At 59.2% G+C, this 13076-nt stretch overlaps 1 protein-coding gene across 4 annotated transcripts; it reads right to left on the bottom strand.

Moving 5' to 3' along the window:
* Ttll13 (tubulin tyrosine ligase like 13) lies at nucleotides 1-12960 on the bottom strand. 4 transcript variants are annotated; one of them, XM_070043282.1, is made up of 17 exons: nucleotides 12865-12960; nucleotides 11299-11563; nucleotides 10977-11017; nucleotides 9810-9928; nucleotides 8623-8753; nucleotides 8306-8462; nucleotides 7806-7949; nucleotides 7507-7592; nucleotides 6979-7210; nucleotides 6493-6677; nucleotides 5117-5302; nucleotides 4701-4878; nucleotides 4266-4442; nucleotides 3370-3676; nucleotides 2230-2543; nucleotides 1695-1805; nucleotides 1-143 (listed from the first exon to the last, which is right to left on the bottom strand). In XM_070043282.1, exons 2-17 carry the CDS (start codon nucleotides 11550-11552, stop codon nucleotides 84-86), a joined length of 2682 nt encoding a protein of 893 aa, XP_069899383.1. In that variant the 5' UTR covers nucleotides 11553-11563; nucleotides 12865-12960; the 3' UTR covers nucleotides 1-83. The 4 variants fall into 4 exon arrangements, with proteins under 4 accessions (XP_069899383.1, XP_069899381.1, XP_069899382.1 ...); XM_070043280.1 differs by lacking the exon at nucleotides 12865-12960 and having other exon boundaries at nucleotides 11299-11793; XM_070043281.1 differs by lacking the exon at nucleotides 12865-12960 and having other exon boundaries at nucleotides 55-143; nucleotides 1654-1805; nucleotides 11299-11816.
* Between the last annotated feature and the right edge of the window lie 116 nt (nucleotides 12961-13076).

Here is a 13076-nt window from a genome sequence, read left to right as displayed (position 1 = left end):
CTTTTTGATCCTGCTTCAGTTTCTGCTTCAAAGTGGGCACAAATTTGCTTTTCAAAACTCTCCGGATAACATCAGTGCTGACGTCAAAGCCTTCTGCCAATCTGGGAACTGACCAGGATTCTGCAAATTCCTCGTGCAAATACCTATAGGAAGAAGGAGCAGGTTTTCAAGTTGTGAAGAAGTCTCCTACCAGAACAGCAAATGGATAACACCAGGGATAGGTAAGTGAAGAGGCAGCTCGCAAAAGTTGCAGATGCCGTCCCTATGTGGAGCTGGTTCACAGCAGAGGATGCGATGAGAGCACCCAAGAGGAAGAGTTCAAACCCCAGCAACTGCCGAGAGAAAGCAACACTGCGAGACCAGCTATGGAAACCAGTCTCAATGCATACTTCCTGGTATAGTTAAGATCTGTTCTGATTTGCAATACATTCACTATTCAAAACAATATATGTATATACATATATATATATATATATATATATGCCTTTAAAAAAAACAGCTGGGGGGAAGTGGCGCTGTAGCTCAAGTGGTAGAGCGCTAGTCTTGAGCTGAAGGGCTGAGGGATGGTGACCAGGCCCAGAGTTCAGACCCCATGACCGACAAGATACCAACAACAACTACAACAACATACACTATATAGGCCAATATCTGGAATAAACTCTTTCCTCCCTCCTCTCTCCTTGTGGGAAAAAAACAAACAGGGAAAACACTAGAGCCTATCCACACAGGCAGGAATTTCCTGACTAGAACTTCGGGGGCTCAGAAAAAAGGAGCGAGGATTTGAAAAAACAAAAACAAAAACAAAAAAAAAGCAGGGGCCTGGGAAGGTGGCTCAGTGGTAGAGTGCTTGCCTTGCATGCATGAGGCCTTGGGTTCAATTCTTCAGCACCACATAAAAAAAGTTGGAAGTGGCGCTGTGGCTCAAGTGCTAGAGTGCTAGCCTTGAGCTGGAGCTGAGGGACAGCGCCCAGGCCCAGAGTTCAAGCCCCATGACTGACAAAAAAAAAAGCAGGATATGGTAGCACATGCTTACAATTCAAGCACCAAGAAGGTTGACACAGGACTGTGGATATAAGGCCAGCCCCTATTTAAAAAGAATTTTTTTTTCATGTAAAAAATTAAAGCTTTTTGTCAGTCGTAGGGCTTGAACTCTGGACCTGGACGCTGTCCCTCAGCTCTTCAGCTCAAGGCTAGTGCTCTACCACTTGAGCTACAGTGCCACTTCTGGTTTCCTGGTGGTTTATTGGTGATAAGAGTTTCATGGACTTTCCTGCCCGGGCTGGCTTTGAACCATGATCCTCAGATCTCAGCCTCCTGAGTAGCTAGGATGACAGATGTGAGCCACCGGCGCCCGACCAAAAATTAAAGCTTTAAAACAAAAATCCCTTTCAAAACTTCTTTATGTTATTGATCCTTCTCCCTCCCCCCCATCCCCGCGCCCAGAAAAAAAGTTGGGAGTAATGATTTACTATCCAGATTACAAGCTGTGATGCCCGCAATTTTCTATTTCAAATTTCTAGCAAAAACAAACCGGCTGTGCCATCACGTTACAAACTCAGTCCGGGCTGGAAAAGCAGCTCGGCGTGAAGCTCCGGGGCTGCGCTGACACTCCCCGTCCCAAAGACAAGCGCTGCACTGGGGCAGGCTGCGCACCTCCGTCACACCGCGGTCTGCGGAGGCACCGAGAGGCTCACCGGATCTGCTCCATGGCTTCCCTCGTCAGCGTTCTCGGTGGGGCACCGGGCGCCTCCATCTGCCTCCGAATTTTCTGGAATCGCATTGCTTTTCTCTGTCTTTGCAGGGTACTGGGGGAAGAGAACGGAGGGCGGAAGCCATGCGTGGAAGCGAAGGCAACCCGGCCATGACCGCCGGCTTAACGTCGCTCCCAACGGCGCCCCGAAAACCGAACCTAAACCTAGGACAGTCCCGGCCCGGGAGCGTGCCGGACACCACACACGGGGGCCAGAGGTCACCAGGGGGCGCTCGGGCCCGCGGGAGCGGAGACGAACCCCTGCCCGCGCGCCACAGATGGCAGGGCCAGGGCCGCTGCGGCCGGGGCGGCCGGCCCGGGGGGCGGTCGGTCAGCCCAGAACCCCGGGGGGCGGCCGCTTGGCCCGCAGCCCCGGAGGACGGTCGGTCGGTCGGCCCGGAGCCCCGGGGGGCGGCCGGCCCGCGGCCCCGGAGCGCCGGGCCCCGCTTCAGGCCGGGGGCCCGGGAAGGCGCCGGTACCTCGTCACCTCCTGCAGCTCCCGCTCCTCCTCCAGCTCCCAGTCGGAATCGGGGTCCGGCTCTCGGCCGAGGGGGCCGGGGCCCGCCACCCCCCGGGTCGCGAACCCACAGCGGGCGACCAAGGGGCGGAGCCGGCCGCCCAGCCGGAGGCCCAGCGCGGCCGCCATGCCGACGCCAACGCCCCGCGCTAGCTCCCGGCGCCTCACGCCGGCGCGGGGGGCGGGCCCGGAAGTGGTGGACGGTACCGGAAGCTGTGGGCGGTACCGGAAGCGGCTTCCCTCTCCGCGCGGGTCTAAATGAGAGACTGGACGCGCCTGGAAAACGACATAAACTTTAATAAAAAGTCGGGTTCGATGCCGGGGCCCCGCCCGTGGCCGGCGGGCGGGGCGAAGCCCGGCGGGACGCTCCGCGCCGCGGGAGCCGGCTCCGCTGGGAAGGGGTCCCCGCAGGACCCCCCGGCCCCGGCCCCGCGGGACCCCCCCGTCCCGGCCCCCGCGGACCGGGCCCGGCCCCGGCCCGGGGCCCGCAGCGCGCCGGCCCCGGCTCTCGGGCGGCTCGTCGGCACCGCTCCCCGCAGACGCGCGCCGGAGGCCCGGCGGGGCGCCGTGTCCGGCCCGCCGCCGGCCGGGGCCTGGCCCGATCCCGGGCGGCCGTCCCGGGCTGCGCCGGGGCGGGTCGAGCGGCCGGGCCTTCCCGCCCGCCCTCACCGGTACTGGCTGAGGTTGAGCGCGGCGCCGGCCCGCTGCGTCACGGGCGCCGAGGCGGGGCAGAGCGGGTGGGCCCGGGCCGCCCTGCGCTCGGGGTGCGCCCCGGAGGGCGCGGCGCCCTCGCTCCACACAGGCCCGGCCTCCTTGTCCCGCTGCAGGACGTAGCCCTGCTTCGGGGTCAAGGTCGGTGGCACCGATCCGGCCAGGTTCCGATTGATGGCCTCCAGCCTCCTGCTGGCCTGGCTTTCTGCGGTGGAGACACGGGGCCCCTCTTCACCGGCTTCCCAACGGCCACGCACCCCGTGCCCCGGGGCGTCCTGGCCGCACCCCGTCACGAGCGCACCGCCGTCCTCCCGGCCCCCCCTCTGCCCCCCCTTGGTAAGGGCCGGGGCCGGGTGTCTGCCGTAAAGGGGTGCGGTATTGTCCCACTTACGACTAGTGAGCCGGACTCTGGCGCTGGAAAAATAGTGCCTCCTATGGCTCTTGGTTGACGATGAGCAGGAGCCAGTGGCGGCCGGGTCTCCCGTCCAGTTGAAGTTCTTGGGCCTCAGGCGCTGGGTGGTTGCCGCATTCATGCTTGACAGTGGCCCTAAGACCCTGGGGGTCAATACCTGGGGCCGAAGTGGTTGGGCGACATATGGGGGCCCCTGCTCTGACGCGGGCCCTCTCAGGAGCACCAACGGCACCAGATTCAGAGGTTGCAGTTCTTGACCGCCCAGCCCGTCCTCGTGATGTCTAGGCTAGAGGAGAAGAGCAGCCCCCGTCACACCTGTGCTGAGGTGGGATCGAGTGCTGGAAGAAATACGTAACAGAAATCCACTCTAGGCCATAGCCACTAATGAACCGGTTTCTCCTTTGGGGTTCAATAATAACAACAACCACAACACAGAGCACCCAACCGGTTTGCCTGGGGAATAGTGAATGCAACAGCTGTTTTGTTGGCCCAAGATTGTTGACTTACTTATCTCCCCTCTCTATAGGCAGGCCACTAGCGGGGCTGGGGAGATGATTACTCAGAAACTTCAGAGTGTGGGGGTGGCCTTGTTATTTGTCAGTCAGGAGTTTGGGGCATTACTGTGAGGAACAGAGAGAGCAAGTCTCTTGGAATTGAGAAAGGTGGGGGCTGCACTTTGCCAGGTGTCAATACCAGAAACAACGGCGTTTGGAAACATGCAAAAGAACCCACCGGCCGGCGCCGGGTGCGCTCCGCTCTGCCAGGCTCGGTGAACTGATGCATCACAGCAACCTCCTCTGGTTTAACCACCACCAGGAGCTGGCATCGCAGCCCTTGTTCCCTTGCTTTGTGGGAGGCTTCACGGGGACCCTCACCCGATACTCAGGAAGATTTTTCTGGCCCCGGTGGTTGGGGTGCAGCATTCGGTGAAGCTGCTCTACAATACCCAGGCTTCGGATAAGATTCTCCCTCTGCAGCATGCACTTCATCCGCTCCAGCTCCTCCTTTTCCACAATTTCTTGAGGCTTCATGGTGTCCAGTACTTGTAGCTGCTACAAGGTACACAAGAAATGAATGCAGTTCTTTAAAGCCAAGTCCCCAACCCTTAGCAAGGATGCTGCTGGACCCCTGCCCACTCTGTTCCTTCCCTTCCCTGGCCCAAAGCAAGGCTCCCTTTCCTCTAGTCTCTCACTTCCCTTCCAAAAGGTCAGATTCAATCTACTGACCAGGAGCTCATCTCTCTCAGGCAAGGGGGAGACAGGCAGCAGGGATTCCCCGTGGAAAGACAAGAGCCACAAAACTCCCAACACCTCTTTTTCCTGGTGCTGGTTCCGGTGAGCCAAGTGAGTGCAGAGGCCCTGCGGCCTTGCCCTCCATCGACTCTTCTCCCCGACGGACTCTCCCAGGTTCTGGTCCTTGTCCTTTCTCTTTCTGGTGCCTGAGTTCTCTTTTTGTTCCTGCTTCTGGCGAATCTCTTCCAGTTGCTGCCTGACCAAGACAGGGCAGTGTCAGACTCTTGCAGGCATGGTGTTGGGAGAAGGGGGTAAGCAGTGATCTAGAATTGGAACTGATGGGCAAGGAAAGACAAGGAAGGAGACACACACTGGAGAGGAGATAGCTCATTCCTACTTTCTCACGTTCTGGGCTTTTTCTGCCCCTGCTGGGGGGGTGGGCTCCAGGGCGGGCCCAGCCCCTGCAGCAGTGGGGAAGCAGCAGGGCGAGGTACCTGGCACACTCCTCTCTGGCCTTGGAGGCGGCAGTCTCCTGGAAGAGGGTGCCGTTGTGCTTGAAGAAGGGCTTATACTTCTCTGAGTCCGGCCCGGGGTAGATCCTCCGGTACCCGCCCAGATGGGAGTCCTCGTATTGCTCCTGGTCCCGCATGGCTGCCTGGGAGGACTCTATCTGTTCTTGCCTGTGGAAATCACAAGCTCCGGGAAGCGGGAGGGTGGTGGTGAGAATGCGCAGTAGGGAAAGCCGGGTTGGCTGGATGTTCTCAGCCTTTTACTCCTGCTGGGCCTCCAGACCCCCGCCGTGCCTGGCCCAGCCCACCTTGTATAATATCACCATGGACACAGGCTTGGTGTTCAGAAATTGGAGTCCTCTCTTAAGCAAGAACTCCAAATTACCAAAACTCTCCTAGGTTTCTAAGAGAAACACATGCTCGGCTAGCAACCTACCACTGGAGCCGCCACCCTACTTCTGGCTTTTTTTTTTTGGTCGGCCGTGGAGCTTGAACTCTGGGCCTGGGCGCTGTCCCTCAGCTCTTCAGCTCAAGGTTAGTGCTCTACCACTTGAGACACAGCACCACTTCCGGTTTTCTGATGGTTTATTGGAGGTAAAGAATCTCACGGGGAGGTAAAGAATCCTGCCCAGGGAAGGCTTTGAACCATGATCCTCAGATCCTCAACCTCCTGAGTAACTAGGATGACAGGCATAAGCCACCAATGCCTGGCACTTCTTGCTTTTTGCAGTTAATCAGAGGTAAGAGTCTCAGACTTTTCTTGCCCAGGCTAGTTTCAAACCCTGATCCTCAGATCTCAGCCTCCTGAGTAGCTAGGATGACCGGTGTGAACCAGCAGTGCCTGGCTACAAATATCTTTTAATGCTTGCCTATGACGCTCACTGTGTATAGTTTGAGGCCCAGGCTGGCCTCAGACTCCCAGTGTCTGTGTATCAGGTGTGTACCACCCACCACACCTGGCTACATAAAACTTCTCGTGCTGATATGAAAATAGTTCTGAAATACATCAGCATGCAGAACACAGGGTGAAAATTACACCATGTTCCAGTCAGAGAGGGAGAGGACTATTTTCAACAAATGCATCATGTGTGTGCAGGTTTAAACTTTACACTGAGAGTGTTGACTGGCCCCAGAGAGAAAAACTAGGCAGCTGGAGGAGAAGGGCAGGGGAAAGACTGGTGGTTGTGTTACTTGAACCGTGGACATGCTGCTGCGTATAGGACTTATTATCTATGCAGATGTGAGTCAGTTATGCAAACAACATCCATCATAGGTCATCAGCCCCCTTTCTGTGGGGCTTTCCTCCCCAGAGAGCGGCGTGTGTGTGGGGGGGGGGGGGTGCGGGCCGGGGCGGGGCGCACCTGTTCTCCCGCAGCGGCAGGTGGTACTGGAGCAGCCGCTCCTTCAGGCGCCGCTTGTCCTCCTCCAGCACCTTCCTCTTGTCACAGCCCGGGAGGTTCACGAGCATCATGGAGTCACACAGAAGCGCGTCCTTCACCTCTCGATCCAGACGGGAGTCCGTGGTGAAGCTCGGAGAGTGGTTTACCTGCCAGAGGAGCCGTCACCCACCCCTGTGCAGACCGCCTGAGAAGGCTGGGTGGTGGGGGGATCCTGCAGGCCGAGCTCCAGGTGGGGGGACACTCTGGGCCCTGCAGACAGCCGGACTGCAGAAAGAGTCCCTCCAAGCGCAGCCGTGGCGCCCCCCCCCAGCAGGTCTGGCATTGGAGGTCACCCCAGAGCTTTCACATCCCTCCCCTGTCCACCACCCCAGGGCGCCCGTGCACAGGTCTCCTGCTCGGGGTGGGCTCTGGACCCTGGTCAGGCCAAGCCCGGGAGAGCAAGCCCACCTCCAGCAGCCACGGCTTCATCTTGTGGTCCAGCAAGACGTCAAAACCAAGGATCTCAAAGCAGGCACAGATGCCTGCGCTCAGGTACTGGGGAAAGCAGGTGCGGTAGTTGTGGCGGAGGACGGGGTGGGCCGAGATGACGGTCTTGATGATGATGTCCTCGATGTCCTCCCACAGCTCCCGGGGGTCATGGCTGTGCTCCTGCAGCCAGGCGTTGAGCGTCGACAGCTTCCTGGGAGGCCCAGTGCTCAGAGGAAGGTCAGGTTCTACCAGCGGGGCCTGGCCGCAGGTGGCTGCTCCCTGGGATGGACCCTAATTCTGTGTGGTGCCCCTTACTTCTGGGCAGCGCTAGCCGGGGGAGCCAGTTCCCGGTTTATTAGCGACGGTCTGCTCTCAGAGCTCCGGCACAGGACAGGCTTATAAAGGCAGAGTGTTTTTAGGCAATCAGCCTGCTGAAAGCCAGCCAGGCGCTCATGGGATCCAGGAACAGTGGGCTTAGGGGCACAGGAAGGAGAAATGAAAAGGTACCTCTTACTGCCCATGGAGTCGTCCCGTACAAAATTCTCATTGCGTTTGTTGATGGCATAGTTGGTTAGGTGCATGCAGACATCTTCCTGCCCCGGGGGGGGGGGGTAGAGTGGCCTGGTGGGCTCAGGCTGCTGCTGGGCACTCCTCCTCTCATCTCCCAGCCCCAGCCCCCTCCCCGGCGGCTGTGCAGGGGAAGGGGGTGCTGGGCACCTCCCGGGATCCCAATGCTGCCAGTTCTCCCTGGAACCCCTGCCCCCCCCACCCCCGCAGCGGAGGGAGAGGCGGCAGCCTGTCCTCACCAGGTTGTTATTGGTGGGCTCCACATAGGGCCTGGTGGCAAAGCGCGCCAGGCCCTCCTCGTACATGAAGATGCGAAGAGGGTCACAGGATGTGATCAGGACATAGATCCGCATGTCGAACTTGAAGCCATCGATGAGGAAGGGCTGAGAGCAGGCAAACCCATGGGAAAGAGCACGTCCTGAACTGCTCAGTCCCTACTGAGCGCCACCCTCTCGGATGCTCACAGTCAGTAACCACGCAGCGACAGGCACACTAGGTGCACGAGGAACATCGTAATGACACGACAATGCCAGGAATCCTTGTGATGGCCACAGAAAGTGGGTAAGAACCCCTCCGCCCAAAACAACTAGGAACTGGGAAAACTAGAGATCCAACCAGAGCAGGATGGCGGTGAATCCCGCTGGCTCCATCCAGCCCGAGGTGGTGAGCGCAGCCAGGGGTGCAGGAGGGGGGACCTGGCTCCTCCCTTGGGGAAGGGTGGGCTCTGAGGCCCCCTGACCTTGGAGATGTACTGCTGGCAGATCATGTGCTCCCCCGGCTTGACCTCCCGCGGGCTCCGGGTGATGAAGATGCCGCGGCCCTGGCTGCCGCTGTCTGGCTTGCAGATGAAAGTCCGGGTCTTCCGCTGGCGCCCGTAGGACTGGAAGTCACCGTAGCTGTGTGCAGGGAGGGGCTGGTCAGAGAGTCTGTCCTAGGGAGAGGGCTTCCTGCTTCCCGCCCTCTGAGACACACCCCTCGTGTGTCTGGAGGGGACCCCTGCCCGTCCGCCCCCCCTCCCCCGCATGCCCCAGTGGGGGGGGGGGGAGGCTCACGCACTCTGCCGGGAGACACCAGGTCCGGGGGAAGATGTTGTACTCGGTGGGATAGAGCTTCTGCATGCGGTTCAGGTTCCGGGCCAGCAGGTCTTTGCGGCAGATCTCCGTCATACCAGGGAAGTGGTTGATTTTCTGAAAGAGAGGCAGCGGAGGACTGGCGAGGGAAACGGGGAAATCGAGGCACACACTGCGTATGGCCACCAGCATGACAAAACCCAGGGTTCCTCAGACAGACCCCTCCTTGACTGGCCATCCCCAGCCTCACCCCAGGGTGAGGGGATGGGGGCGGCTGGACCCGGGTCTCCCAGCCAGGACGCTGGGTCTTCTACACAGAACTCCTCCGCAACACGAAGAAATAACTGCGCTGAGAACCGGCTGCCCAGAGACCGCAGGCTCTGCCGCGACGCCACCGTGGCCCGGCTGGCTGCGCTCCCGCTCTGCCTCTGCTCGCTCACCTCTTGAGCCACACCCCGGCCTTCTCTGGGTTTCTGGGCACTTTGTTTTTTTTGTCTATAGTGAGGTTTGAACTCTGGGCCTGGGCGCTGTCCCTCAGCTCTTCAGCAAGGCTAGCGCTCCACCACTTGAGCCACAGCACCACTTCTGGCTTTTTTCTTTTTGCTTATGTGGTGCTGAGGAATCGAACCCAGGGCCTCAGGCATGCAAGGCAAGTGCTCTACCACCGAGCCACCCTCCCAGCCCCCTGCTCTGTTTTTGAGACAGAGTGTTGATACGTAGTCCAGGCTGACCTCAGACTTGTGAATGTAATGCCTCAGCCTGCCAATGACACGACCACAGGTCTGTGCACCTAGCGTTGCACCAACCTGATGTCTCCATAGCTGTGGGATGACAAACTGACACGGGCGGGGGGGGAGGGGAGCCGGACCGTCCAGCTGGCCTTGCTGTTGGCTACTGTGTCTTGGGATCAAACCCAGGAGCTCAGGCATGCAAAGCAAGTGCTCATCACGGAGCTACACCATCCCAGCCCCCCTTACCCCCCCCCCCCGTCCTGCAGGAGGCAGGCAGAGCAAATCACCCACGGAATGTGCTCAGCAAGAGAACAGTTTTATTGGAGCAGTAGATCCTTGAGTCTCTGGGAAGACCCGGATGCACACAGTGTAGCCACAGGAAGTGCCAGGGTGGAGGGGTGGGGGTGGGGTCATTTCGGATCCCCGGCTTGGCCTGCTGTACCTGAAACCTCTTCATGTCCATGACTCGTTCCAGTGAGACGGAGCAGTCTGTCCAGTACACGGTCCACTCTTCATCCTCCCCCACCTCCTTCAGGCCACAGACCTGCGCTGCCCGCCGCACTGCAGAGACAGCAGCGTCAGTGCTGCGGCTCGGGCCCCAGCAACAAGACCAGGAACTCCAGCCGGCTCATGGGAGGGACAGCACAGAACCCACCCGAGGCCGAAAGGGAGGTCTCAATTCTGAGTTCATGAACTGACAGGCGCCCACCATACACGTCAGACCCTTCCACCCTATCGGGTGAAGAAGACAGGCGTCTGGACCTTTGACCCTTGCCCCTTGACCAGGACTGTGTCCTACGTAGGGATCAGACTGGCCGCGTGGACGACCCCTCAACTGATGACAGAGGGGAAAGAGAGGACAAAGGGGAAGCCCGGCCTAGCGGGAATTTTTGTTTTAATTGTTGATGTGCCTTCAAAGTCCATGAGAAGAACTAGAGTCTTCTTGGTTTGGTTCACGGTACTGGGGACCCCTCAGGGCCTTGTGCATGCTAGAGAAACTCCACCACTGACCTGCAGCCCTTCCCTCAGCCAGCGCTGGAACACATTTTAAAAAACCAGCAAAAGGCTGGGCGCTGGTGGCTCACGCCTGTAATCCTAGCTACTCAGGAGGCTGAGATCTGAGGATTACAATTCAAAGCCAGCCCAGGCAGGAAAGTCCGTGAGACTCTTGTCTCCAATAAACCACTTGAAAACTAGAGGTGGCGCTGTGGCTCAACAGGTAGAGCGCTCAGCTTGAGCTGAAGAGCGCAGGGACAGTGCCCAGGCCCAGAGTTCAAGCCCCACGACCGACCAAAAAAAAAAATGCAAAAGCCTTTTAATCTGGCCTCATCTCTGTTGAAATCGAGGCAAAACGGGCGCAAGAGCAGTTCTCCCATGTTTCTTTTTTCCTGTTAGCTAACTGTGGCAGCACCCTTGCTACCCCGAGACGAGTTCAAACTGCCAGGAGCCCAGCGGGGAGACCCAGGAACCTCAAAATAGGGCAGACCCCAGGGGCTGGGTATGAAAGGAGGCCTGGAGGGAGGGGGGGGTGATCGTAAGCCTGCGTTGTCGACACTGCCTTCCAGCCCGTTCTAGGGTTCAGCCCTCAGAGCCCGCCGCTGGCACTTACCGCTCTCATACTTGCAGTTGGTCAGGTTGATGGTCAGGGGTCTGGAATGGAGGAATAGCAGAAATCAGGCTGAGCAGGGGAGGGGACAGGTCCTGGACAGAAGAGACGCCCAACAAGTTCCCAACACCAAGTGCCTTTTCTCTAGATGCAGCTTCAAGGACCAGGTGGCATCCACAGGAGCAAATTCCGAACGGAACCCATCCCAAGGATCCTGAATTTTGTTTTTCTTAAACCAGAAGGTGAATGACTCCCACCTTGGAAATGCTGTGGGGGTGGGGGTGGGGGTGACTCTCGGGACCCAAGCCCCCAGGGGACAGGGCACCTGCGTTTCCGCCTTCTCTTTCTCCTCCCAGCCTCGGCTTCAGTCGCGGCTACAGTTTTCTTTGGACTTTTCTTGGCTACCCTGGGTAAGTGAGCCCCATTCTTAAGTGGCTTTGAGACTGTGTGTTGCAAAGGTTTAGCAGGGATGAGCACTTCCTCTCTCACACACTCCTCCTCGGATTCCTCCTCCTCCTCCTCCTCCTCCTCCATGAAGTCCTCCTCGGAATCACTGGACTTGGAGGTACTGAGCTCCATCGTCTTAGATTCTAAGGGGAAGGGTGGGGATGATACAGACATGATATCAGCTCTCCTTCCAGGCCTGCAGGAATTCACCTGAAGGCTCTTGGGGTGTTGAAAGGGTGCTGCCAAGTAGGGGGTGTGGGGAGAGAACCGGCGGGAGGGAGCTGGGACAGATGTGGAGTTCTAACCACCGGAGGTCACGCAGGCAGGGCCGGGACACACCACAGGGCTGGCAGGAGTCACGGCCTTGGCTTTGGCCAGCATTGTTAGGGGATGGGAAAGGAGCTGCTGGGAGAGCCAGTGGGTGTGTTTGGGAAGATCTGAGCATTCGAATGCAGCTGAAGAGCAAGAAAGAATGGTGCAGAGTGAGCAACATGGAATGGCGTGGCGTTCGTGCATGATGATGACATAAAGAATCTCGCAGAGCCGGGCGCTGGTGGCTCACGCCTGTAATCCTAGCTACTCAGGAGGCTGAGATCTGAGGATCGCGGTTCAAAGCCAGCCCGGGCAGGAGAGACCGTGAGACTCCTATCTCCAATAAACCACCAGAAAATCGGAAGTGGCGCTGTAGCTCAAGTGGTAGAGCACTCGCCTTGAGCTGAAGAGCTGAGGGACAGCGCCCAGGCCCAGAGTTCAAGCCCCCACAGCCGACCAAAAAAAAAAAGAATCTCGCAGAAGGTGTGCACAGTAGGAGAAGGGGAGGCAGCAGGGGAGGTTAGTCATTAAAATGCATGACAAACCCTGGAAACAGGAAAAGAGGACAGCTCTGGTGTTTGAATTCTGACCAAGGCTGTGAGGCATGGCCATAATGCACGCGCACGTGAGCACCGTGCTCAGACCTACACACTAGTGTAAACCTACACCTCCGCTCACGCTAGTGTAAGCCTACACACCTGCGTGTGCTAGTGTAAAACTACACCCCTGTTCACGCCAGTGTAAACCTACACCCCTGTTCATGCTAGCGTAAAACTACACCCCTGTTCACACTAGTGTAAAACTATACCCCTGCTCATGCTATTGTAAATCTAAACCCCTGTGCACGCTAGTGTAAGCCTACGCCCCGCGCGTGCCCACGCCCCGCGCGTGCTAGTGTAAGCCCCCGCCCCTGCGCGTGCCCACGCCCCGCCCGCGCGTGCTAGTGTAAGCCCCCGCCCCCGCACGCTGTGCGCCTGACGCTTGACACGACCGGCGGGTCGGGGCTGGGGCCGGGGCTGCGGGGCGGAGGCCGCCCCGCAATCACGATCGCCAGTGAGAGTCCGGGCAGAGAGAGGCGGCGGCGGAGGCAGCCGCGGGGCTGGGGGGGGGACCCCACGCGGACCCTGCCCACCCGAGGCGGCGAGGACGCGGCGGGGGCTGCGGGCCGCCCCTAGCGCCCCGGGGCGGGGCCCGGCCGGCCGCCCATCGCCCGCTCTCCGGGGCCTCCCGAGCGCTGCGGGCCGCCGGGACGGCCTCTCGGCTCCACACGACGCGGGTCCCCGCGTGGCGAGGGGGGAGCCCGCTCCCCCTGGGGTCAACGCGCAGCTCCGAGGTCCCGGGAGG

This window comes from Dipodomys merriami, unplaced genomic scaffold (genome assembly GCF_024711535.1).
Source record: "Dipodomys merriami isolate MVZ:Mamm:240054 unplaced genomic scaffold, mDipMer1.0.p SCAF_33, whole genome shotgun sequence".
In the NCBI taxonomy this organism is placed as follows: domain Eukaryota; kingdom Metazoa; phylum Chordata; class Mammalia; order Rodentia; family Heteromyidae; genus Dipodomys; species Dipodomys merriami.
The sequence above is the reverse complement of the archived record's forward strand: the minus strand, read 5'-3'. Positions and strand labels throughout refer to the sequence as shown.